This window comes from Aricia agestis, chromosome 4, assembly GCF_905147365.1.
Source record: "Aricia agestis chromosome 4, ilAriAges1.1, whole genome shotgun sequence".
Taxonomy (NCBI): domain Eukaryota; kingdom Metazoa; phylum Arthropoda; class Insecta; order Lepidoptera; family Lycaenidae; genus Aricia; species Aricia agestis.
In genome coordinates this window covers 18,106,456-18,133,356 of record NC_056409.1, presented here as the reverse complement: position 1 = coordinate 18,133,356, position 26,901 = coordinate 18,106,456, and the positions used below count along the sequence as shown (strand labels likewise).

Sequence of the window (26,901 nt, the reverse complement as noted above, 5' to 3'; positions counted from 1 at the left end):
TTGTTTTTTTTTAAGTTTAAAGTCCCAACGAAGCGTTTAGATATTTTTAGATGAGTCTAGGCCGAGTGCCGACAAAGATATTTTTATGTTTATAAATAATTAACAAGACCACTAGTAACTGATTAAGGAATTATTAGTTATATTAACAATACTTTTATGCGTTAAGTTCAATTTAACAAAATGTGTTTTTATCAAGAACAAACTACAAAGTACAAACTGACATTTTGCTATGAAAAAACTCTTCTAGCAATCCTAGCAATATCAAAACGTTACAACGACAAGTGAAGTTTTGAAAAATGAAAATTTTGGAAAGTTTTTAAAATATGGTTTTGTAAATATTGCGTGCTTTACAAAAAGTATTGCTCTATAGTTCTTTTTATAAATTAAAATGGAGAGTTCATTTTTTGAGTACCGTGACGATACTATTGACGGCAGTGGTGATAACAGTGAAATTATCGATGATAGCTATTTGGACGAATCGTTTGCTCCTAAGAAAACTCCTGCTAAGAAAAATAATACAGCTTACATACCAGAATCTGATGATGATATATCTGGAGGTAATTTTAACAACTATATTATCAACAGAAATTTCAGTCTAAAAAAAATAATCATGACATAACCTGCTCTCAATAAACGACGAATAACGCAATGTTTTCTTTTCTATTCTTATTACAGAAGACTCGGCTGAAGAACAGAAGGAATTACCCAAATCAAAATGTCAAAGGAGCAACGTGAATAAACCATTGGTTTTGTCTGGCAGTGATGATGGTATGTCCAAAAAAACTTAATTAATTGTATACTTATTTAAATAATTTAACTGTCTAGAAATCTAGTGTCTAAAACAGGGATGGGGAAACTACGGCATGCGGGCCATCTCCGGCCTGCGAAGGTTTGAAATCCGGCCCGCGACCATCAAACAAAAACCAAGAGAATATTTCGTATTGTTAGTTGTTAGTAAATAAAAGTTTAATTTAATTACAATTTCTAATTTCTTTTTTATTCCAACAGTTATTTTGTAATATTTGCACAATAAATTAGTGTTTCAGAAAATATTTTTATTTCAGTACTTATTAACATAGTCAAAAATGCAACAACTTGGCCCGCCATATATTTTGTTAGGATTATATTGGCACGCGAAGGAAAAAGTTTCCCCATCCCTGGTCTAAAATATAACTTTTGTTTGCACTATTTTCCTATCTTAGATAATGAAAAGAGACATAGTATGAGGCGACATGGTAACTTCACTACAGAGAAGATTGTTACCAGTTCATCAGAAGAGGAAGGTAAGCAGGTTTTGTATGGTCTAAAATCCTTAATTTTTATTGTACGGACACCATAATGATTACATCATATCAAAAAAACAGGTCCAGTTTCTCCGGAGATGGTACCACGAAGGCGACCTATGACAAAACCTCGGAGGTCTACAGAAGAATCTTTCATAGGGCGAAAAAATAAAAAACGCATAATGCTTATTGAATCAGACACAGACAATTCAATTTTAATTGAACATAATAAAAATAGAAAGCTTAAGTGTTTGCAAGATACACCCATTAAAATCGACTCTGGAACTAATATGTTAAAGGACATTAAAAATATGAGCATTGAAAGTGATCTCAGCCAGTCAACGGATGAAGAAATAAGTTACATTCAATCAGACAATACAAATGATGGTGATAATGATAGTCATGTAGACAAAAATAAAAAACAAGAAAAAGATAAAATAGGAAATGTTACAAAAGACAAAGTTGAAAACCCTGAAGTTACAGAAAAGCATGAAGTCACAGATGATGGTAAGACCAGTAGTAAAATTGATGCAGGTGTCTTGACATGGGCTCCTAAGGTTGTTTACACACACGCCGCAGCGGCAGCGGCACCGCCACCGCGGCGATGCCGCTGCAATACTCATCATTGTATTTCTATGGGCCCTTACACACAGCGCCGCAGCGGCAGCGGCACGGTATCGCCGTGTGTAAGGGCAAATAAATAATCGGCACCGCGGTGGCGGTGCCGATACCGCTGCGGCGTATGTGTAAACAGCCTAAGTGATAAGAGTGTTTGAACCTGTCAGAATCGCCTCAATCCATATTAATATTAGAAACATGGAAGTGTGTCTGTCTGTCTGTTACCTTTTCACGCTCAAAACGTCTAAACCGATGTTGCTGAAATTTGGCATCCAGGAGATATTTTGAGTAGAAAAAAAACATAGGATATTTTTTTATCCTGGAAAAATGTACGGCTTCCGCGCGATACGCGCAACGGGCGTCATCTAGTAGTGTATTTAAATCTATTGGCTAACACTTGGTTTAATTCATCAAGCAAGCCCCATACGGTCGCCGGAGACCGAGACACAATAGAAATTCTATTGTGTCTCGTTTTTCCAAGATCGACGGGTTAAAGAAGCTACAACCTAAAAATTCCAACTCAGATGGTGATTTTTGGAGTTTCGATAATCAAATAAAAATTTAGCGATTTTTTCCTGGGAAACTTTACTAACTGAACTGCTAAGAATAATACTTTTTAATCCTTTTTTAATAATTTTAACAAATCCCTCGGCTTGGCCGTTACTAGAAGGATGATAAACGGGTGAAAAAATGTGAGTAATATCTACCATTCAATTTACAAAAATTCGCGAATTCTAATGACGTAAACGATGTACCATTATCAGAGACCAAGGTATGGGGAATTCCAAATCTAGATATCACATCTGTGAGTTTCTCGATAACGGTCCTGGAACCATAAGAAGAACTCACATTGTAACATTCGACCCATTTAGAATAAGCATCGACAATAATTAAATACATCTGATTACCGAATGGCCCCAGAAAGTCTAAATGTATCCTATGAAACGGGCGCGGCGGGTAAGGCCACGGTGAAAGCGGCGCGCGCGGCGGAGAGGGCCGCAGCCGCGCGCATACTGCGCACTCGGCGGCCAGTTGCTCCAGCCGCTTATCAATGCCTGGGAACCACAGCCGCTGACGCGCTTCAGCTTTCATTTTTACTATTCCGAAATGGGAGCTATGAAGATCATTACATACTTGATCTTGTAAGACTGACGGAATTACAACCTTATGTCCGCGCATTAGGCAACCATTTTCGACGGATAAATCCAAACGGCATTGAAAATACGGTTTTAACGTAGCATCCGAAACCTTTCGTGGCCAGGCGGTCATTAAAAAATGTGTGACTTTACTTAATATCGGGTCCTTAACCGTTTCCTCACGCAGACGCTGCAATGTGACGGGCAAGCTGCCTTCCACTACGAAGTTGACATACGCTGCTCGCTCTTCGTAGTCGCTCGGCTCCGACCCCTCTGCGTCGCGTGTCGCGCCGGGCGGCGTCGCCCCCACCGGCGCACGCGAAAAATAGTCGGCGTTGTTATCAGCGCTGCGCACGTACTCAATAACGTAATTATACGCCGCTAAAAACATGGCATAGCGCTGCAAACGGTTTGCGGTCACTTCTGGGATACCACGACTTGGGCTAAAAATTGACAGCAGTGGTTTATGATCGGTTCTCAAAATAAAAGGTTCAGCTCTGCCATACAAATATTGGTGAAACCGTCTTACTCCAAAAATTATGGCAGTAGCCTCCTTCTGTATTTGAGAATATTTCTTTTCAGCTGAAGTGAGAGTTCGAGACGCAAATGCTATAGGCCTCTCCACACTACCATGACAAAACTGTGACAAAATGGCACCCAAACCCGTTGGAGATGCGTCTACCGTTAACACTAACTTTGCCCTGGGGTCGAAATGAGCGAGAACTTGCTCAGAAGTCAGAATTTTTTTAATATTCGTAAAAGCCTGATCGTGTTCAACAGACCAAACCCATTCGGTTTTTTTATGAAGCAAGTTATATAATGGACTTAAAATGGAAGAAGCGTCTGGAACAAAACTACGATAATAATTTACCAGCCCTAAAAATGACTGCAATTCTGACACGTTAGATGGTTTTGGTGCTTCCACGATAGCTTTTATTTTTTCAGGTGACTTCCTTATACCATTCTTATCTATTATGTGGCCAAGATATTGAATTTCATTTTTGAAAAATTCGCACTTATTCAACTGCAAGGTAAGGCCGGCCGCTTCTAACCTTTCCAGCACCGCTATTAACCTTGACCTAAGCTGGGACGGGCTACCACTCACCAAGATATCGTCCAAAAAACAGACAGTGCCTTCAATCCCCGCCAGGATGCATTCCATCGCTTTTTGAAATATAGACGGTGCGCTGGCCAATCCGAACACCAACCGCGTATATTTAAATAATCCGCGGTGGGTATTAATACAAGTTATGTCCTGTGCATCATCCGATAAAACGAGCTGATTATAAGCCATTGAGAGGTCGAGCTTAGCAAATTGTTCACCTCCGTGAAGTTTGGCGAACAGCTCATGTACCGTAGGCAACGGGTATTGCTCAACAATCAGCTGTTTATTTATTGAGACAGAGTAATCAGCGCACAGTCTCACTCCGCCATCCTTTTTGAGTACCGGAACTACAGGAGATGCGAACTCAGAGTGTTCGGTAGGTTTTAGCACGCCTAAAGTAAGCAGACGATCAATTTCCTTATCAATTTTACCTTTTAATGCGAAAGCGACCGGGCGGGGTTTGAAATAAATCGGCTTCGAATCCGGTTTTAATTTTAAGTTTATTTTGTACTTATTAAAACAACCTAATTTATCAGAAAAAAGCTTGGGAAATTTTTGTACCAAATGACGATCAAATATCTCGTTTGATTCATAAAGATAATTTACAACAGCGGGCCCTAGCTCAAGGTCAAATGCACATATGAAGTCGCGGCCTAGCAACGGCGGCGCGGCACCCGCGGCCACGAACACGTCCAGGCTGCGTGATCGGCCTTCGTACTCCACCGGCATGCGCACTATCCCGAGACAACTTATTTTGCCCCCCGTGTAGTCATGCAACTGCCTTTTAGTTACTGACAATGGTACATTGCTAAAATTCGCGTCATACATTTTCTTTGAAATTACACTAACGGCCGAGCCGCTATCAATTTCGAACTCCAAAAACAGACCGTTCACGGAAATGCGCGCTGACATAGGTTTACCCTGAGCACAACGAATATTGTGAACCGACTCACCGTCATCTCCTTCATCCACAGAAGCCTCCTGAACGTAATTCACTTTATTTGACGAGCACATACGACGCAAATGGCCTTTTTTTCCGCACTTTTTACACTTGTAAGCCTTGAACCGACACTTATCGCTTTTGTGGTTGCTATAACCGCACACACTGCACTTTTCGCCATCGGAGACGCTGAACACGGGCGCGGGTCCCGCGCCGGCCGCCGCCCCCGCACCGCCGCGCGCCGACGCCGAGGCCTCGCGCGCGCACCGCACACTCTCCGCCAACTCAACCGCCGTGTTCAAGGTTAATCCCTCCAGATTTTGCGCAAACAGCTTGTCCTTCTCGTGGCCAGCTACCATACCCATGACAAATCTGTCCAGCACGGCCTCCTCGAGACTTTTGAAGCTGCAGTGAGCCGCCAACCCCTTGACTCTGGCCGCCCACGCTGAGTGACTTTCACCCGGCCGCTGTACCGCTGCGTAAAAATGGAACCGTTCTGCGAAACCACACCTCTTCGGGGTGAGATGTTCGTCCAACAGTTTTACAACACTGTCAAATTCCACTTCTTCTAATTTTCTCGGTAGGGCCAAGTTGCTAGCTAACCTATATGTTTCCTCTGATAATGCACTGAGCAAAATCGCCCGATGCTTGACCTTGCCCTTGTCCTTGTCTTCATTCAAATCATTTGCGATAAACCACTGGTTCAATCTACACTTGTAGTTATACCAGTCCTGAGCCAGGTGGTCGAAATTCGACAGAAATCCATACGAAGCCGACATTTCGCGAGGATCCGGTTCGTCGCCACGTGTTTTATATTGCAATTTGCAAGGGAAAGGGACGCGTGCAACAAACACCGTAGCTAGTTTCACACTGCTTTAATAAATGGCCGACAGGGCGCGCTCGCAGGTGCGCCTCCTATCCTATGCAACTATACATACATAACAATTATTGTTTACAGAGTGTACAGACAACGTTAATAGATCAAGTGATGAAAATCATATTGATGTAACTGATGAAGAACATGATGAGGAGGAGGAGATGGTCATGTGTAGAGCAACCAGAATGAGCATCATGGGTATTATACCAAAAGAAAACGAAAGTGACGATTCTGATTATATACAATCAGAGGCAGTGAGTACAAATAAATTTTTCATAATATAGTTTAATATCAATGTTATTTTTTAAAAAATTGTATTTTACCATGATTATTATTTTATTCTAGTCAGGACGTACATCCCATGGTGGATCAGAAACGAGTTTGCCTGAAGTGACTTTAAAATCACCAGAGAAGGTTATTAAGGATATCAGACGTAGTACTGAAAAACAAATTAGCGTAACTGATGGTGAACATGAAGAAAATGCTAAGGCTATGTCAAATGCAATCCGTTTGAGCATCATGGGTGTGGTACCTAAAGATAGTGATTTCATACAGTCAGAGGCAGTGAGTACTCTCCTAAACTTGTAGAGCTTGTCCATAGTAAAATGACATGCCCCTCTTTAATATTTACAGTATATTTTTCTTAATAATAAAGTTGGAAAAGGTCTTTAATGCATAGAACTATTAAAATTTTTCTTGATTTTATTATTTGTATTGTAGTTAGGTTGTCCACTCCATGGTACATCAGAAACGGATCTACCAGAGGTATCTCTTAAATCACCAGAAAGGCTGTTGGATGATAGCAATTCTTCGAGAATATCTTGCTCTCCCTTCAACAGCCCCTTTCGAGACGTCACAAATACTGAACCTGAATCAGAGAAACCTGAGGATGTGTGTGACCTTACTCACTTTGACTCACCAGAACTTAAAGGGCCAAATAAAGAAAATAACTCAAATTCCAATAAAAAACAACTGGAGAATGATGTGTACGATTTAACACGTTCAGATACTTACGATATTCAGAGTAAAGTGAAGAGTAGGTTAAGTAAGGTCAGCAATGTTAGGAATTTAAGTGAGGAAGTAATAGATGATGATATAAAAATCATTGACCAAAAGCCCGAGGTGATTGCACTGAGCAGCGATGATGAAGAGGTTTGTAATATTTTATTTAATTATCATTTTTCTTTTAAATTAAATTTCTCAAATATTATTATTGAATTTCCAAACGCACGCGTTTTACAAATTTTATAAGCTGATAACAATAAACAGTTTGCATTGATGTAATTATAAAAAAAAATCTTTTGACAATTATTGAGTGAAGGTAGTTTTAAAATTATATAAAACGGTTACTTAGCGATTTGCGAGTTTATGAGAGGACCATGATATAGAAGTTAGATTTTAATTAGTGAGGTTTTAAAATAACAGTGTAAAAATGCCGAAAACAGTAAGTTTTTAAATAAATTTCTAAACTTTGGTAAAATGGACTTTTAATATTGTATGGAAAATTGCAATAATTCATGATTTGTTGTTGAGTCGTAACCGTTTTCGTTTAATAAATTACTTAACAGCTGATGCTTATGTTACAATTTGCCAGGATATACAAATAAAGAAGTCTAATAATCCCAAAAAGTCTCCAAATCCAAAGAAATTGGTAAAAGATGAGCCAGTTAAGCAAGATAGTACAATCAAGCAATACTTTGTGCCCACCAGCTATCCAAACCAAGTGGTGTATGTTAAAAAACATGTGAGAGAGAATGAACTCAACAAACTAAATGGACTCAAAGAAGATTTGCAAAATATACGGGTATATTTCCTTTATTTTAGCTACCTTAGCTACTTTTATATCTGATTATTATTGTTTTGAATGTATCTTATTTTATTTTATACATGAAAAACTTACAGCTACTGATTACTGTTAAGCGACTATAGACATAGTGCACTGCAGTAATAGATACTTTTTAACTTACTTCCAAAAAAGGAGGAGGTTATAAGTTCGGCTGTGAATTTTTTTATATTTTATTTTTGTTTTATTGTTACTCTTGGAAGCCATTCCATGCTGTTCAGCACAATTTGCTAGCTTTACAACGATCTTGCCCCGTCGTTAACTTTGCTTGTTGCTTTAGTACCTGTTGAGCAACATGGACGTGGACACCCTGCCGGACGGCGGGGTCAAGCTGATCGAGCGGCTGACAGAGCTGGAGGAGCAGGTGCGGGCGCAGGGGGACAAGGTCGCCAACATGATCGTCGAGCCGGGTGAGTACCGCGAGTGTACACCGCCAGTGTAGAGCCGATTCATGCCTGTCTGCCATAATGTCGTAGCCGTCTAATTGAATCGGTCAGCCAGTTCGTGAAATTCATAGAAACCAATTATGTTATAAAAATAAAAAGTAATATCTATAACCGTAAAAAGGTCACATTAAAATATTTAATTTCAAAACGCATTCAGTAAACGGACCTCATACAAAATGTTGAATAGCATATTTTCATTACAAAATGTTGTTGTAGACACTGTCACGCCGGACGTGATAGCGAATGACGGCTTCGGGAAGGACATCAAGGGTCTCTCTTGGGAAGAAATCCAAAAAGCCAGCAATGCAGTGCAACCGAGAATGTTCGGAAAACAGGGTAAGATTTTACGTGTTTAGACCTTATATTTAATTAATTAAAAATTTCAAGATCTTGCAAAGGCAACTCAGTGCCTTGTCTTCAGCTGTGCATGTAGATAAGATGTAAACGTGCCGTTCCTTTTGTTTGTAGCGATGTCGACGCACATGGCGGAGCGGGAGGTCATCCTGTCGCGGCTGCGCAACCTGCACGAGTCGCTGAAGACGCGGCCGGAGGAGGGCGCGCTGGCGGTGCAGCCCGCGGCGCTGCGCTCCGAGCTCATGCAGCACCAGCGGCACGCGCTCGCCTGGCTGCGCTGGCGCGAGACGCAGAGCCCGCCCGGCGGCCTGCTCGGTGAGTGTCTGAAGTGAGATGATCAAGACGCGGCCGGAGTATGCTGCACTTCTATGCCTACGAGATGGTGGCGCCAGTTCAAATTTTGGTCACGTGCCTACAAGATTATTGTAGGACTGTACTTTTTATTTAATTTCAAGTTAAAGTTGCCCACATGATTTAACGAACGTTTTGTTCTAGCGGATGACATGGGTCTGGGCAAAACACTCACTATGATATCACTGATCGCGAGCGACAAGGAGAAAATACAAGATGATGATGACGACGACCAGGTTAACAAAAAATGTGAGTTATTTTATTTAAGACATGTATTATTTGTTCACAATTAGTACTCTGCAGTCATTTCTTTGTTCCAAATATTCACTGGTCTATCTTGCATACATAAGTTTGAGTCCAAAATTGTTATTTCGTCAAAATATATTGTTTAGTGGTGCGCGGAGGCACGCTGGTGGTATGCCCCGCCTCCCTGGTGACGCAGTGGGCGGCCGAGGTGTCGACGCACTGCGCGGCGCACGCGCTGTCCGTGTGCGCGCACCACGGCGCCGCGCGCGCCACGCAGCCGCACCGCCTAGCGCCGTACGACGTTGTCATCACCACGTATAATATCCTGCAGCGGGAGGCTGAAAAGGTTTAAAAAAATATGTGTGCTTTATTATACAGATAAATTACAAACATTATTATTACAGAGCTGTAAATTAAAATGCTTTGACCAGTCTCAAAGCACGCGAATTTACAGATGGTCACTGAGAATTATATTCTTTTGTAAGTACTAAAACTTAAAAGCTAGTACTTGTAAGTACTTGTAAGGTAAGCGGAAGCTATGATTATAAAGAAGGCACTGATTGCTGATTTAAAAAAAAGACTTGTCGTCGAGAAATATAGTATTAGATGTAGATGATCCGAATTGCGATCTTTTATTTATTTATTTATAGGATGCTAGAACTTCTCTGCAATCACGGTCGATTTAATATTGCTTGTTGACGTTACAGAACGGCGTGCTAACGCGCGTCGCATGGCGTCGCGTGATCCTGGACGAGGCGCACGTGGTGCGTAACCACAAGGCGGCGACGTCGCTGGCGGTGTGCGGGCTGCGCGCGCGCCGCCGCTGGGCGCTCACCGGCACGCCGCTACACAACAAGGACCTCGATCTGTTCGCGCTGCTCAAGTTCCTGAGATGTACGCCGTTCGATGAGCTGCCAGTGAGTGACAGATTAATTAACTGTGGAGAGTTATACGCACGTCAACAACTAAACGACTACTTAGACAAACACATAGCCCAAATTTCGCTTCCCATCATCCCTTACGGTAACGCTCACTTAAGATAGCTCAGCAAGGTTTATGGTAGTAATTTGCGTTTCTTGGCTTCAAATACATTTAGACTATTATATGAAAATACAGATTTATCGAACTCCTTTGTCCCACAATTAGTGCGGATAATAATAGAGGATCTACTGTTATTCGCTATGAATACAAGTCATAACCTAAACTCTCTTTCCTTAGGCTGCGTTTCCACCAGAGATGTGTTGCACGAAATGTGCTTTTGAGAAGCAATAGAATCGCTTCATTGACTTGACGTTGCAGTGACCTCGCTCAGTGCAGCAATCTTATTAGATCTTAAAAACACATTCCTCTTAACACATCTCTGGTGGAAACTCAGCCTTATGCTAAGGTAGTTAATGGTGCTTATAATTACTGTTTATATATTTATTTCTGCGTACAATAAAAACTAAGGAAACGTAACTCCCATACTTCAACTGTTTTAAATTTGGCTCCTATTCAGATTTTCGCCAAGGTCGTATCCCAGGTAACGTACCATAATATTGCGCGCCGGACGACAGCCTGCGCGGTTATAGTCATTGTCATAGTTATAAAACCAATAATTGTCAAAAGCGGATAGTATTATGCAGTATACACCAAGCACATCTACTATCAGAGCACATAATAATTATTTTAAAATCAAACATTTTCCTCTGATCCTTAAGACATCGATAATAATTATAATATACATGTAACAATTATGAACAAACCTTGTACGACTCGGGCGAATCTAAAACTGTCCGAGCACCTAGAGAAGACGTTTTCAGATTACAAAAATCTATGTGCTAAATTATTACAGAATTGAAATTAAAAACTTACGTAAATTTTGTACTTATAACTGACAATTAATTAATATACTTAATATGTTAATAACAGTTATCATTTTTTTATTTTTGTTCATTTACAATATTAAAGGAAACTAGAGATCGCCCAATGGTCGAAATTCGACCTTACCTGCAACGACATTAGGACTACTACCTATATTTTGTAAAAAATATTGACTTCATCATAGTTTTTTCAATTCTTGTCTCTGGGACTCAGCTGATCTCAGACTGGCCGTTTAAGCATTGTCTAATAGTATCTAAAATTAAATAAGAAAAAACAATAATCCATTTTCAATTTGTCAACTTGTTGTCAACAGACTTCAACCATAAATTAAAGAGTATAATTCGTATGTATAGGCTTGTCACTCAAAAATCTGTCATTTTTCCTAGTAGTAGTGTCGTAGTGTGTGTAACGTTTTATTTGTTAAAAATATATACGATAAAAGCATAATTTTAAAATAATATTAGCTCGATGCACTCCTTCACCATATAAACTATAACTGTGCGAAATTTCATGCACCTACGTTTCCCCATTTTTCGTAAAAAGGGTTACAAAGTTTTTCTCTCACGTATTAACCGTTTCCGTGCGGATGTCACCGATAGGCATCATAGGTAGCTTTTCTGTATGGCGGGTGACGCCCGAGAGGAGATAAAATGTTTACCTGTAAAACTGTGATGAAATTACATTTTTCAGAGGTTTCTCCTCAATGAAAGTGGCTTTATTTGTTACGTATTTTACGTGTACAGTGTTAGTTTTAGGATATTGCATAAAAACTTACACTTCAGGAGTCCTAAACATTTTATAAATATATAACGCCAACACCAGCAAAATCTCACATCAACATAATATATTTTTTGATTATTGCACTTTTAGAATAACATGGAAATATAATAAGACAAACACAAAGAGACCAGCTTAATTTTATGCAAATACCCTAGCATCCAACTTAAATAAACCATCTGTTTTGGGTCGACAAAAATAAAAGAAATTTAAGCATAATTTTAAACAATTCACTTACAGATGAAAGGTTATTCCTGTATTAAAAGTCGTATCTGTATGCCTTCTACACCATTTCACAGGGCATTTAGGCATTTTAACAACAAAAATATTGTAAATAAAAGGTAAGTAAACAAACCTATGTAAAAAATTGTAAAATAAGTTTGACAAAATTGTCATGTCAACCTGGTTGAATGTCACTGGAGTATATATACACATACACGAAAAATGTGTAGGGGAGAGGGGGGCTAGATTTAACAGAGGTAAGTATTAACAAGCCTATAACTACTAAATTAAATGACGATACGTTAAGACGTTCAATGTTATAAGTTCGGGCGACGTTGGCGAACAATTTGCGACAATTGAGTTGCCCATCGGCCGCCGCGTTGTGAAGTTACTGTACGTCGGTGCAAAAATACAGGTATTCGGACTTTTTTACGTCTCGAATTTTTTGATTCATGCTTTGATTATTTGGTTTTGCGATTATAGATTTTTATATAATTAATGGTTATTTAGTTGTAAATTACATTACCGTGTTATTTTACTTCATATACCTATAGTTTTTTTTAAATAATTAGTTATATGCAAAAAGGTCCTCGGGGGCTAGTTTTAACAAAAGGAACGGGGTAAGTATTAACCCGTTAATATTTGGTATTACAAGCCAGTTGGAGCTGCCGCATCTGCCGAAAGAGGTACGTCGATCACTCTGGCGGCAGCAGTACACGCTATCGGCAACACCATACCACCGATGTTCATAATATATCCGAGCATCAGATTCAATTTTTGTTGCAAGCGGTCCACCAGAATACATAGGGACTGAAAACAGCTCAGGGTGAATGACAGAAAAGGAATTTTATTTTATTTGAGAGAATTTTTATTGTTATTTAACATTTGTATGTCAAAAAATAAATAAATTACCATTTTATTGTTTTGTTTTTTTACTTCCATGGTTAAATGAAATTCTGACAAGTTTTGCTAGCGTTAATACTTAATATTTGCCCCCGAAACGGGGCAAGTATTAACCGCTGACTTTAAAAAAAAAATGCGTCTCCCTTCGAATCCAAGTAATTTAGGTGAATTTTTAGCTTAGAATATGCAAGTCATATAAATTTCCGTTACTCGGGTATAAAAATAATAACATAAGGTTTTCAAATTAAGAAGATAAGTGACAATATATAAAATCTGTTAGAACTAGCCCCCCTCTCCCCTACCGAACACATGCATAAATATGCATGTATTCGGGTCACATTTTGTAGTCTTTTGGTGCATTTTTTTTGACGGAGTTACTCTTCCTTAGTTTTTATTATTCGTAGATTTATTTATAAGGTTTTAATCGCCACATTCCATTTTTAAATGTTTAAAAATTGCAATATAAGTTTCAATAGCCACATAACTTTTTATATGTTTAAGAATTCAAATATTATATTTTGAGAGCAATTATATTAAAGTCATCGATTATTAGATGTGGAAGAAGTGGATCGACAATAAGAGCGCGGGCGGTCAGGAGCGGCTGACGACGATCATGCAGTGCGTGATGCTGCGCCGGACCAAGCTGCAGCTGCAGGAGATGGGCCAGCTCGCCTGTCTCCCGGATAGAGACACCATAGACAAGGACGTCACGTTAGACAAGGAGGAGATGAACGTGTATCAGAAGGTGGGTACTAATAAAAAGTTTAAATAGGATGCATGGAAGTTGATCTAGTTTTCTGAGTTGATCTTAGCCATTCATCAACTTGCTTGCTGCTTAAAATTTAAGGGTTTCTCACAATTCTAATAATTATGTTTTGTGCAGGTGGAATATTTTAACATTATCCATTAGGAGTGAATATCCATGAAAAGAAGCAGCTGTTAGTATATATTATGTAGTCAACTTTGTAAGTTGAAAAAAATTGCTGTTCCATATGAAACAACTTAGCTCATTAGCACTTTTGTTTATTCACTTCTTAAGGTTTTAGGTTTGGATACTGTTTAAAAATTCTTCCTGTATTATATATTGCATATCATAAAATAAATAAAGTAAAGGGGCTAAATACTAATATGAAGTGACGTCACAGGTGCTAGTGTTCTCGAAGACCCTGTTCGCGCAGTTCCTGCACCAGCGCGCGGAGCGGCAGGCGGAGGCGTACGGCGTCACACGACCCAGCAGAAACGAAGCCTACGATAAAATGCACAAGAAAATGATCGCGCTACAGGGTAAGTGGGCATTAGCTTGCTCTGGTTCCTGAAAATTACTTGTAGTCTTTTACCGGTTGCGTAAACAACCGTACACGTAACCAGGGGCCGTACCACAAAACCGTTTTGAAACTCAAACAATCGTACGAAAATGCCGCGTCCTACTCAACAAACGACAGACAACAAAAAACAAACTAACAAACAAGAAATGACGTTATTAGAGTAGGACTCGGCATTCTCGCTCGATTGTTTGAGTCTCAAAACTGTTTCTCACTGGATCACGAGTCTTAGTTTAGCTGTTATAATGAAATGGCCAGTCACAAAAACTGGTGCGGGAGAGGTTATTTTTGCAAAAGGCACGAATCCACTGTCAATCAAAATACAGCATTTTTTATTGACATCTGATATTGTTCATCACCTGATGTTTTCGCCCGTTCCATTGCTGTCGCAAGGTGTAAGATCACTTTACCGGACTTCAGAGCAGTTTAATACAGAACATTTGCAGGTGCCAAGCCGGTAAAATCCCACGAGATTCTGGTGCTGCTGCTGCGGCTGCGGCAGGTGTGCTGCCACTGCGGCCTCATCGCCGCCATGTTGGACGACAGCGAGGACGTGCGCGAGGACTTGGGCAGCAAGGACCTGCTCGCCGAGCTCAACAAGTTGTCACTGGAAGATGGGGATAAGAGGAAGGTGGGTGACTGGTCTTGTCGGAATAGAAGCCTCCTGTGGACCCACGTTTAACGACTATGGTAATGTTGTAAATGCGAAAGTGCTGCTGCTCGTCACGCTTATACCGCTGAGCCGGTTTTAGTGATATTAAGTATAGAAAGTCTTTTAGGTTCGGAACAGGTGTTGGGAAATCATTACATCCCGGAAAAGAAAAAAGAAACAAATCCCGGAAAACAAACAAACTTGGTATCAGGGGATAATATTATCCGGGAACCTGTTGCTTCTCATGCACATGCTGTACAACAATTACTTGAAACAAATGCTAACCGTCAGCTTATATCGTCTGGAGGTTTGCACCTTAACACGAATCTATAATAAGAGCGTTATTCTTTTGTCTGTAGAGCGTCGGTATCGACGGGGACGAAGAGGAGGAGGGCGGGGAGGGTGGGGAGGGCACGAGCGTGGCGGAGGCGATCCGCTCGGTGCTGTCGCCGCACAATCCCGTGTTCGACCTGCTCAAACAGTCCTCCAAGATCCGCGCCGTCATGGCCTGCCTCAACGAGCACGTGTTCAGCAAACCCGGTACGTGTTGAATTTAGTTAGTCTAAGCCCTAAGGGCTTGTTTCACCACTTCCTGATAAGTGTCGGATAGGCTATCCACAACTTATCTGACAGATACTTCATAGTCCATCTGTCACATAAGTTGTCGATAGCCTATCTGGCACTTACAGGATGTGGTGAAACAGCCTCTAAGTGATGTTGAATTTAGTTAGTTTAACCCTCCGTGTACTAGGTGACTAATCTCACCATGCTGTACCTACTATAGTTTGTGCGTTGTAAGATGATATGGGTGACAGTTTTCATGTTCCTTGCTACAGGTTTTTTACAAGAAAACAAAAAAAATCAAAATGTAATAAATTATATTCCATATACAAAAACAAATGTTTCCTATAATTGTAAATGAATAAAAATTAAAAGATGCTAAATGCTAACTTATTAATAAAAATTATAAATATTAACTGTGAAATAGGAGTATAAAATTATTGTTACGAAAACATTTGAAAAATGTCATATGCATGAAACGGAACTTATGTCAAGAGAGCTTGACTCTGTTGAATCGAAATCAAATCGATAAAAAAGGGCGGCCATCTTAAATCGCCGGCACCACTGAAATGTCAGTACGAAATCGGTAATTTCGATTGCAATTCCTTTACGAAGTGATTCGATATTTTTAAACTATCGATTAATTTTTGTTAGGTAACTTCCCTACTATTGTCAATTATAATGTGTCACGCATATCATCATAAAACGCACAAACTATAGGTGGGGTATGACATACCCCAACAATGAAAGGCAGTTAAATTCGAAAAATTGTTCCTTGTGATTGTAACATAATAAGTAATATATTTAAATATCTAATAATGAATTGGTCTAAGCAAAGTAAATTCAATTTTACATTATAAAATACATTTTATAAGCAATAGTCCAAAAACTTGACTTTTTCTTCAAACTGTAAACTATGAAATCTTTTCTTCAGTACAAAAATCAAATGGAACCTATTACAATCAAATTCTTCTCAATTTCTAAGACTATAGTATATCTAGTTTTAACCTATTTATAATATCAATTTAAAATAAACAATATGAAATAGATCTTGGTCACTTAAGTTTTCGTAATATTGACAGTTATTTAGACAGAAAAATTAGTATGTAAAATAAATAATATGGACATATTATATTTTTTGCAAATGTGCCCAGTATTCCTATATATTCCAGTATAGGCCATATCCGGTATCCCTGATTTGATCTTCATTACCAGCCGATTCTTGTTCGAAACGCATTAGCTCAGCGTCACAGTCATCATCTTCTTCAGTCAGTGCTCGTAATTTTTTTTTTCGATAACCGAGATATTTTTAGCAAAAGTTATACCAGAAAATAATATTTCATCAAGTTAAACACCAAATTAAACATATAAATAAATAAAAACAAAAGAAGTTACACTTACTTTTTTAGCTACGTGCTGTACTAGGTGGGGTATGTGATACCCCAGCGCACTTTAATCACATTTAACAGAATTGGTGATAAACGTAGGACTGAATATTTGGTAGGAATTAAAACAGCAACGTTTTATTTGCAGCTATTGAGTAAACCAACTCGCATACTTTTTTCGTTTAAAAATGCTATCAATTTTTTTTAGCGCTGGGGTATGTCATACCCCACCTCGTACACGGAGGGTTAAGTAGGTGATGTGTGTAACCAGATGTAATGTAGACTATGTAGACTGTAATGGTGCTATTGTGGGAATACCGGTGGAGGCCGCACAGGTAGATCTTCCGACCGAGCGAGGTGATTATTATGCTCGGCCAGGCTGCAGCTCCCTCACGTTATTTCAGACGTAGTAAAGTTGTTTTAAACAATTTAATAATGTTATCAGTTATGTATAAAACCAACAGGCGAGAAGGCGGTGGTGGTATCACAATGGACGTCGGTCCTGTCACTTGTTGAGCGGGAACTAAAGCGGGAGAACGTCAAGTGTGTGACGCTGAGCGGCGCCGTGCCCGTCACCAAGCGGAACGCGCTCGTCACCGCACTCAACGACCCCAACTCCAACACTAGGGTTAGTACCACAGATGCTCGAAATAACTGAGTTATGGCGGCGTCGCCAAATCCTGGACAATCCATACTAATACTATTAATGCGAAAATGTGTCTGCCTTTCTGTTACCTACCTCTTCACGTGCAAACCGCTGAACCGATTTTGCTGAAATTTGGTATGGAGATACTTTGAGTCCCGGAAAAAGACAATAATATCTATGGACGCTTCACACCACGTCAGTCTGGTCCCGTGCTAAGTACCTAAAGGACTTGTGTTACAGGTACCAGACTACGGAAATATATTTAATACTTTTATACTATACATATATTTAAGATTTTTATTATATAATACACATCCAGACCCGGGAACATTGAAAACTTTTTTGTTCCGTCGGCGGGATTCGAACCCGCGACCCCCGGCTTGAGCTACCAACGCGCTCACCACTGAGCCACAGAGGTCGTCAAAGACATAGGATACTTTTTTATGTTAACACGCGATAAACGAATTTTTGCGCATCAGAGTTGCGAGCATCATCTATAGTGTTGAATAATTCATCTATTCAGAAATACGTAAAATAGTTTTAATACATTTGTACCCTCTAACACCCCCCAGGCAGCTCTGGATTTATGTATAGGCTGTATAGGCCATGACCATGACGGCAGCGTCCTAGGATGGCAGGCAGAGTTCGTACTTAGCGGCGGCAAAATTAATGTGGCCTAAACTAATAAAAAATATAAATCTGGCCCTGCCCCCAGGTGATGCTGCTGTCGCTGTGCGCGGGCGGCGTGGGGCTGAACCTGTGTGGCGCGAACCACCTGCTGCTGCTCGATCCGCACTGGAACCCGCAGCTCGAGCAGCAGGCGCAGGACCGCGTCTACCGCGTCGGACAGAAGCGGCCCGTCACCATATACAGGTAAGTCATATTTTTTTTTATTCCGGTAATCTATCATAACAGACCTTTCCCTAATGCGATATTTTTTTTTACTCATAAACATTTTCATTTAACACAATTACTAAGAATAGTATGTAATCAAAACACAGCATATATGTCTGTGAATCAAAATAAAAATCAATCTTCCTGTCTTTTGTGTTTGGACGTAATGAAATCAAATGTTGATTTTGAATCATGAATCAAACAACAGTTATTTTTGAACCCGACACCAACATTGTGGTGGCCTTCTCCGTGTTGTTTCAAATTTTATTTCAGTGAAAAATTTCCCATGGCTATTTTGAAATGTATTTCGAAGCTACTCCAGCAAATACCTTTGAGCACAAATTGATATTTCCTGCCATAAAATGTCAGCAGGCGATACCGCGTGGACACTTGCCAACTCGTGATCGATGGGATATTCAGAAATCTGTGGGCTTAGCATATAGTCGGCGTTACGGCTAGTGACGAAATCTTGCACCTAACGGACAAATGCAGATGTGGATACTTTTTAAACTGTAAAGATATTTTTACGGTCAATGTGACGCGACCGGAACCATTCACAAGGAAAATTCCGCCGGTCTGCTGACGTCACGCGAGGATTCTCAACATGTCTTAAAAATAATAAAATGTTCCTCTCGTAGTTTTTAAAAGAAAATTATATTTACTTTTTCTGAAAGGAAAAATCGCTAAAATACGTTACATTATTCTCGTTAGTTTAACGGCTTGAATATTATAATAATACCATTTGCTACGTACCTATGTTTAAGGAAGGCAGAACGTAATATAAATAAATAAAAACAGAACCACAACAACGCAATAGAAATAAATAAAAACAGTTTGAGAATCGTCGTGTTTTGAGCGCCAGATTTTTTGTTCACACGAGCGGGAGAGGTTCATTGAGAATGCGAGTTCGTCACACTACTAATTACCAAGTTTCGGTCGAAATGGCTTCATTAACATCTATAGTGGCTCCTAGATGAAGCGTACATAATAAATACTAGCTGTTTGACCGAGCTTTGCTCGGTATCCGATGATAATGACATTTTCTAGAAATGATTCCTAGCTAGATCGATTTATCGCCCCCGAAACCCCCTATATACTAAATTTCATGAAAATCGTTGGAGCCGATTCCGAGATTCCAATTATATATATATATATATATATATATATATATATATATATATATATATATATATATATATATATATATATATATATATATATATATATATATATATATATATATATATATATATATATATATATATATATATATATATACAAGAATTGCTCGTTTAAAGATATAAGATTATACGATTTAGGTACTATAGAGCGTGATTTTTAGAAGGCTAGTTAAAGGCCTTTCTGCACGTTAGGCCATCGAGGATACGCCGTGTATTTTAACTATTGATTAACAGAACATAAGATTTAAATTTTAAAGTATGCGCTTCGACTGACGACGTCCTTCGTACCACTGATCGGACATTAATTTTAGTAATCTCTATCAAATCCTGTCACATTAATGATAATACGAAACGAAATATTTTTGTTGCCAAGAATTCTCACAAACGGGACGCGTCGCCCCGGGTTGGCATCGAAAAAATTTGGCTGTCCGATGTATATGACTAATATTTTCTCAAACTTTGTTCATTTATACGAAGTCTACAGTTTTATGATTTAATTATATTATTTCCGCACTTTTATAATAATTTTAAATTATTACCTCCGTAATACTGACTGACCTAATGTCTGCTCAACGTCTCCTAAAACTCGTAAAGCTCCGAGTATATACACAAGATGTTCCGCGCGGCTTCGCCTGCGTTATTTAGGAATTTCACGGAAACCGTACATTTTTCCGCAAAAAAAAAGCCTATGTTCCTTCACGTGGTCTATTCTTCATGTGCGCCAAATAAGATAATAAAACCAGCCAAGTGCGTGTCGGGCCACGCGCAATATAGGGTTCCGTAGTGCCGCTAAATTTTTGTATGGTCAATGAATGTACGTATTGTAATGAATTTATAACGTGTTTCACACTACTAACAACATCATCTCAGTTACTTTCAAGGGAATTTGAACGAAAAGTTCCTTTATACTTCGCCGAATACAATTTTTAGTTGATCGACTATTACTCACTATTTTATGAAGTCTTCTTAGCCGTGATAGTGTGGTAGACACGCATCAAAATCCATTCAGTAGTTTTTGCGTGAAATTCATCTTTAGAAACATTCCTTTTCATAGTGATGCGCTTATTTAGTTACTCTATAGTTTAGTACAGAGTTAGTACCTCGATCGTGGAAATCGCAGACAGTAGATTTAAGCCGGGTGCCGCTTGAGGATTGATTGGTTATTTGGTTAAACGGTAAACCTTTTAAATCTGAGCATTTTTATACTTTAACAGCATCAATAGGAATTTAAATCATTGACTGCCGCACTCAGAGTCGAATATTAATTACATAATTGTAATTAATTTAAATTAATATATTGACAGTAGCCCCATACATTATCTGACAAACTCTTCATTAAATTGAAGTTTAATCATCATTAAAATATGTATCTGAGTGCGGCAGTGAGACGTTTTTTCTGACATTATAATATTCACTAGACGTTCCGCGCGGCTTCGCCCGCGTAAATTAGATATTTCACAGACAAATTAGTACACAAAAAAGTCTATGATCATTCACGTGCTTTACTTCTTATGTAACCCAAATAACAGAAAAAATGCTCTAATAGTTCGTGAGATAGGCCCTTTCAAATAATATCCCCTGTTTTTTTCCACATTTTCCTCTATTTTTTCCGCTCCTATCAGTCTTAGCTTATAGCCTTTCTCGATAAATGGGCTATCTAACACTGAAAGAATTTTTTAAATCGGACCAGTAGTTCCTGAGATTAGCGCGTTCAAACAAACAAACTAATAAACTCTTCCGCTTTATAATATTAGTATAGATTATATTTGTTAAAACTGTAAATGTTACCAATAACAGAATGCCAATTTCGCATTCTTGCGACATAGCTTGAATATCGGACATAATGTATGGCAGACAAGGCGTTATAACAACACATTAATTGTACATAGTTCGGTATGTATCACTTCTTAAAATATTTCCACGTAGGTAAACATCGTTCCTAGAATTTTATCCGGCTGAAATTCCAGATTTGTAATTCATTTTATTGAATCTAACTAGAAATATTTAACATGGTTAGCGCGTAAACGTCAAAAATAAAAGTTAGTCATTTAATAATAATAATAATAAATTATAATATATCTATAGACTGCGACAAGTGATTTTGGCAGTCCTCTTGTGGTGTCAACCTGACACTGCCTAAGGAATTCTGCAGCGACCGAAACAGGTAGAAATCTGAAGGTGCAAGGTCAGGACTATACGGCGGATGCATTAACACCTCCCAGCCAAACTCCCGTAATTTTTCTTGAGTGGCTAAAGATACGTGAGGTCTAGTGTTATCATGGGAAAAACCACACCCCTGCTGTTGATTAATTCCGGACGCTTTCTCTCAACTTCTTGCTTTAATCTCATCAGTTGTTCGCAGTACAGTTCAGAATCGATGGTCCTGCCTGGCGGTAACAGCAATGAATAATGCCCTTCCAATCCCACCACACACACAGCATCACCTTGTTGCGAGTTAACCCGGGTTTCGCCACAGTCTGTGAAGCCTGACCGGCCTTTGACCACGATCTTTTTCGCTCGTTCTTGTTGTGCGTGATCCACTTTTCATCACCAGTTATCAGCTTCTTCAAAAATGTTTAGGTTTCATTACGTCGTAATAAAGAATCACAAATGAGTACACGGTTCATTAGGTTTCTTTCAGTGAGCTCATGAGGCACCCAAATATCGAGCTTTTTTGTGTACCCAGCTTTTTTCAAATGCGCCAAAACCGTTTTGTGGTCAATCCCCAGTTCTTCAGCTACATCGTAACTACTAATATGCCGATCTTGCTCCACTTTTTCAAAAATGGCATCAGTTTTGTCCGCAACAAGGCGACCTGCCGAGCTAGCACGGCCACCAGTAGAAATGCGAAGGTATAGACAAACTGTGGAGATAAACTTAAGGTGAAGTTCTGATCTTTTTTCGTTCAGAAAAATTCAATTAAAATGCCACTTTATGACAACCTATAGTCCTAAAAATTCAAATAATATTCGGAGCGTGCGAAGTGGGTGGAGGGGGTAAAGAAAGCGATTGCCACGCTTGCCGCGGCAAAAATATGCAACCAAAGGGGCTCAGCTAATAGTCAATCAAACATGTCAATCTTGTTTTGAAATTTTTAGAAATTGGTCTTAATTATTTTTGTATCGTAGACTGCAAAAATAACAGCAGAAATAGGTAGTCACTATACAAATTTAATGTTTTTCCTAAATCCACTAGGAAATTAGATCAGATATAAATGAATAGCTGCTGTAAAAATGAAAAAGTATGTGATTCGATATAACCTAAAATTGCATTATCAGTCAAGTCAATTTTATTTGAGTTGCATTTTATAAATATATGAATTGAGTACCTAACTATTATTTTAGTGTTGATGAATGATGGATCACCATGGTGTCTCTCTCTGGACAAAACTTGCAGTGATAGTTTCATAGAATATTTCATTTTTAAATCCAAAATACCTATCAGTTGGAAGAAATAGTGACTCACAAATGACGATAAACCAGATACTCTGGTTTAACTGATCTTTTAGAAGCTGGAGATAGAGTATTGAATGAAAAAGGTTTTTCAAGTTAGCAAGTTTTAGATGAAAGGAGTAAAAAAGTTAAAATTATTATGCCCCCATTTTGAGCAAAATAAAACGAGTACTCTCAAGAGGAAACCGAAAGGACTTATGATATTGCTCGAGTAAGAATCCATAGTGAAAGCAATGATATTCTATGTTACTATTTTAGAAACTCATTGATTGAAAGTGTACCTAACTCAGAAACATGAAGAATGTTTGCAGTTTTTTAGTAAATAATTTATAGACTCCGATTTTCTTCAAGAGTATTAATGTTGAAAAAAATAAATAAAAACAAGATTTTTAAAAACATTATATTTATTTTTTTCAAGTGTAAAGTATTGCTCGTATTTTTGTTACTGATTAAAGCAGCAGCTGGTTATAAACGCAGCTGCATTTTACTCCAGCAACAACCCGATGGCCGATCATTATTATCTATCTGTAAGAATGAATAAAAATGTTTAGACTTGCTTTATCCAAATGTTTAGTTACGTTTTTTGGTTGGTTGAGTACTTACGTTTGAACTTGTTTTATAGGGTGCTAAAGTCACCGATGTTCGGCGAATTATATTGGCTCGTATTAAATAACATTGCCATTAGTTCTTAGCTCTTCTACATCCCTTACATGTCCTGCTAACACCAATTTATTTCCTTTTAGCATAGATTGGGCCTTGAAACTTATTGGGTGTTTTACACTCTCAAAACCAGTTTTTTTATGATTTATTCATTTTCCACAAGTAGTTTTTAACTAAATATAACCCAAATACCGTTAATTATTGTTCTATATATATTCTATTTGCTTAATATTTACAAAATAAACAAACTCTTGTTGTTTATTTTTTGACACATGCCCCTAAAACTTCTTTTAAAATATGTCACTACTGATGTGCACGTTCCGAATATCCTACTTTATGACAAATATTATAAGTCTGTCATAAAGTGGCATTTTAATTGCATTTTTGTCGGTCGCGATTAGCCGCGGTAAAGATCGGAACGGACCTTAAGTTTATGTCCACATAGTATTATCCTATGATCAAACTGTTATCCTATGATCCGACCGTAAAATCCTGCAGGAATCGTTTTTTTCGATCAAATATATTTTAAAATAATCTTTAGAACGTATAGAATGGATTAATGTTGGGTTGCCTTGTCAAAAGTAGCCGCAAGTACCTCTAATTAAGTTGAATGTTCATGAGATAAATGCATAATTTGCATGTATATTTTTTTTCAGTAAATTTTACATCATTTGAAAGAAAATGACGTGAGAAAATAAGATATAAATGGTTGTCAGCTCTAAGTCGGCCGCAACCTAGGGTTGCCAGCCCGTAAACAGACATAGTTCTTCATCAAAATTGAAGCATCGATTTTTTTAATAATGTTGATACCAAATTAAAGCTTTATGCATTTTGTACATGAATATCCATGGTTGCCAGTTGCACGATAGCCGCAAACTGGGGTTGCCATCACTTTTATATATAACAAATGTTCAGGCCTACAATTATTATGCCTGGCATTATTTGAGGACGTCGAGAACTCGCAAGATTGCTATTTTTATTCAACAGGCGTTTTTTATTTTTATGTGTATTGTCCTGTCATTCCTCAATGTCATTCCTTCTTAATTCTCTTACTTTTCTATTGAATACACGCAAGTTTGTATTACGGGTTCATTTTGCTCAATTAGAGGTACTTGCGGCTACTTTTATCAAGGCAACCCAACATTAATCCATTCTATACGTTCTAAAGATTATTTTAAAATATATTTGATCGAAAAAAACGATTCATGCAGAATTTTACGGTCGGATCATAGGATAACAGTTTGTCCATACTTTCGCATTTCTACTGGTGGCCGTGCTAGCCCGGCAGAGCGACGTACATCTTTGATATCAAAATTTCTGGATTGAAAACGCTTAAACCAAATTTGCGCTACTCTCACAGATACTGCATTAGGTCCATAAACAACACAAATTTTTTTCGCTGCTTGTGTTGCATTTTTTATTTTTTTACCTTTTTTTAGGGTTCCGTAGTCAACAAGGAACCCTTATAGTTTCTGTCCGTCCGTCAGACGTCAGACAGACACCGTCTGTCTGTCTGTCCGCGGTTTTGCTCAGAGTCTATAGGACCTACAAAGCTGTAATTTGGCATGAATACACATATTAATGATGCCGACAAAATGGTACATAAAATATATTTTTTTATGGTACCTCCCCTACAAATCAAGCGGGGATAAATTTTTTTTCGCGCCCACCCCATCGTGTGGGATGTCGTTGGATAGGTTTTTTAAAAATATTATGGGTATTCATAGATCATTTTCTGATTTAGAGATGCATTTGTGAAATATTAAGTTTAAAAATGGAAAAAATCGTCCGGGGGACGATCTTCTACCAGCTAAACGGTTGTTTCTGGAAATGTGAAAAAATTCACGGGAGTAGGAAATATGCTGAATTTAAAAGGAAAACTATCACGGTTAAGAGCACTTCATAAGTTATTGAGTAATAGTCGATCAATTAAAAAAAAATCGGCGAAGTATAAAGAAACTTTTCGTTCAAATTCCTTTCAACACAACTGAGATGATGTTGTTAGAAGTGTAACACGTTATAAATGTACATTCATTGACCATACAAAAATTATCAAAAACTAGCGGTACTACCGTGGAACCCTATATTGCGCGTGGCCCGATACGCACTTGGCCGGTTTGTGATAAAATTTTAAAATGTACCTATCGAATTTTTTCATTACAATCACTCATTTTAACAATAAGAAAAACAAACGAAAATCTCACATTTACCTAATTTGAATGCGGAATTGTCTTCTCTTAAATTAAAACTTTGTAGTTTTTAATGATACCAAAATCAGCCAGATACAATTGGTATAGCCCAAGAGATTTTATGACAAGTTCATACATACTATAATACGAAAAGATTTTATCATAGTCCGCTACACATTTTCTTAATTGTGCTTCAGATTCATGTGCTTGGACACGGTGGAGCAGTCGATCCGTCAGCTGCAGCGCGCCAAGCTGGACATGGCGGACAGCGTGCTCACCGGGGCACGCCCGCACGCCTCCAAGCTTACCATCGAGGACCTGCGTATGCTCTTCAACATGGGACCCCAAGGGACATAATCTCGACGCAAAGAGGCTATACTTCTATCATAGGCTACCGAGAAATGATCCCCTGGCTGCGTATACTCTTCAACATGGGACTCCAGGGGACATAATCTCGACTCAAAGGGGGCATATTTACATCATAGATTACCGATAAACAGTCCCCTGGCTGCGTATACTCTTTAACATGGGACTCCAGGGGACATAATCTCGACTCAAAAGGGTCATACTTATATCATAGACTACCGAGAAACAGTCCCCTGGCTGCGTATGGGCCAGGCCACAACACTGCGTTGCAGCGTCGCATCGCAAAAACAAAATCGCACAGAAAGGCGATGCCATGTGACAACGCAAAAATTTCATCGGAAATGTCGATGACCGGAGCTATACCAGAGTATGAGGCTCTAGGGTCACTTACATTATTACACCAAAGCAATGAGTATAGCGTCCTAACCTTACTATAAACGGAAATGTCTAACTATAGTACTAAGAGACTTGTTCAGAACTCTCTAGAATTATATGAAGATAAATCGCGCCTAGATATCAGTAAAGTTTAGGTATTTACTCATTTTATGTGATACGAATGCAACTAGATTAGACGCTATCGGAAAAGCGACAGTGTCAAAAACATAAATAGTATTTTCATAAACTTTTCC

The 26,901-nt window shown here is 38.6% G+C and overlaps 1 protein-coding gene across 3 annotated transcripts; it reads left to right on the top strand.

Annotated features, from left to right (window-relative positions):
* The first annotated feature begins 281 nt into the window (after window positions 1-281).
* On the top strand, window positions 282-26,901 carry LOC121726428 (transcription termination factor 2). Of its 3 annotated transcripts, none has more exons than XM_042113797.1 (21): window positions 282-557; window positions 676-768; window positions 1,203-1,283; window positions 1,365-1,790; window positions 6,041-6,213; window positions 6,305-6,523; window positions 6,680-7,111; window positions 7,554-7,763; window positions 8,083-8,212; window positions 8,465-8,584; window positions 8,717-8,917; window positions 9,098-9,202; window positions 9,346-9,545; window positions 9,907-10,116; window positions 13,518-13,709; window positions 14,110-14,248; window positions 14,733-14,917; window positions 15,298-15,478; window positions 17,349-17,512; window positions 18,246-18,403; window positions 26,104-26,901. In XM_042113797.1, the coding sequence occupies exons 1-21, from the start codon at window positions 389-391 to the stop codon at window positions 26,261-26,263; spliced, it is 3,948 nt and encodes a 1,315-aa protein (XP_041969731.1). In that variant the 5' UTR covers window positions 282-388; the 3' UTR covers window positions 26,264-26,901. The 3 variants fall into 3 exon arrangements, with proteins under 3 accessions (XP_041969731.1, XP_041969730.1, XP_041969732.1); XM_042113796.1 differs by having other exon boundaries at window positions 1,359-1,790; XM_042113798.1 differs by lacking the exons at window positions 282-557; window positions 676-768; window positions 1,203-1,283; ... (2 more) ...; window positions 6,305-6,523; window positions 6,680-7,111 and adding an exon at window positions 7,299-7,403.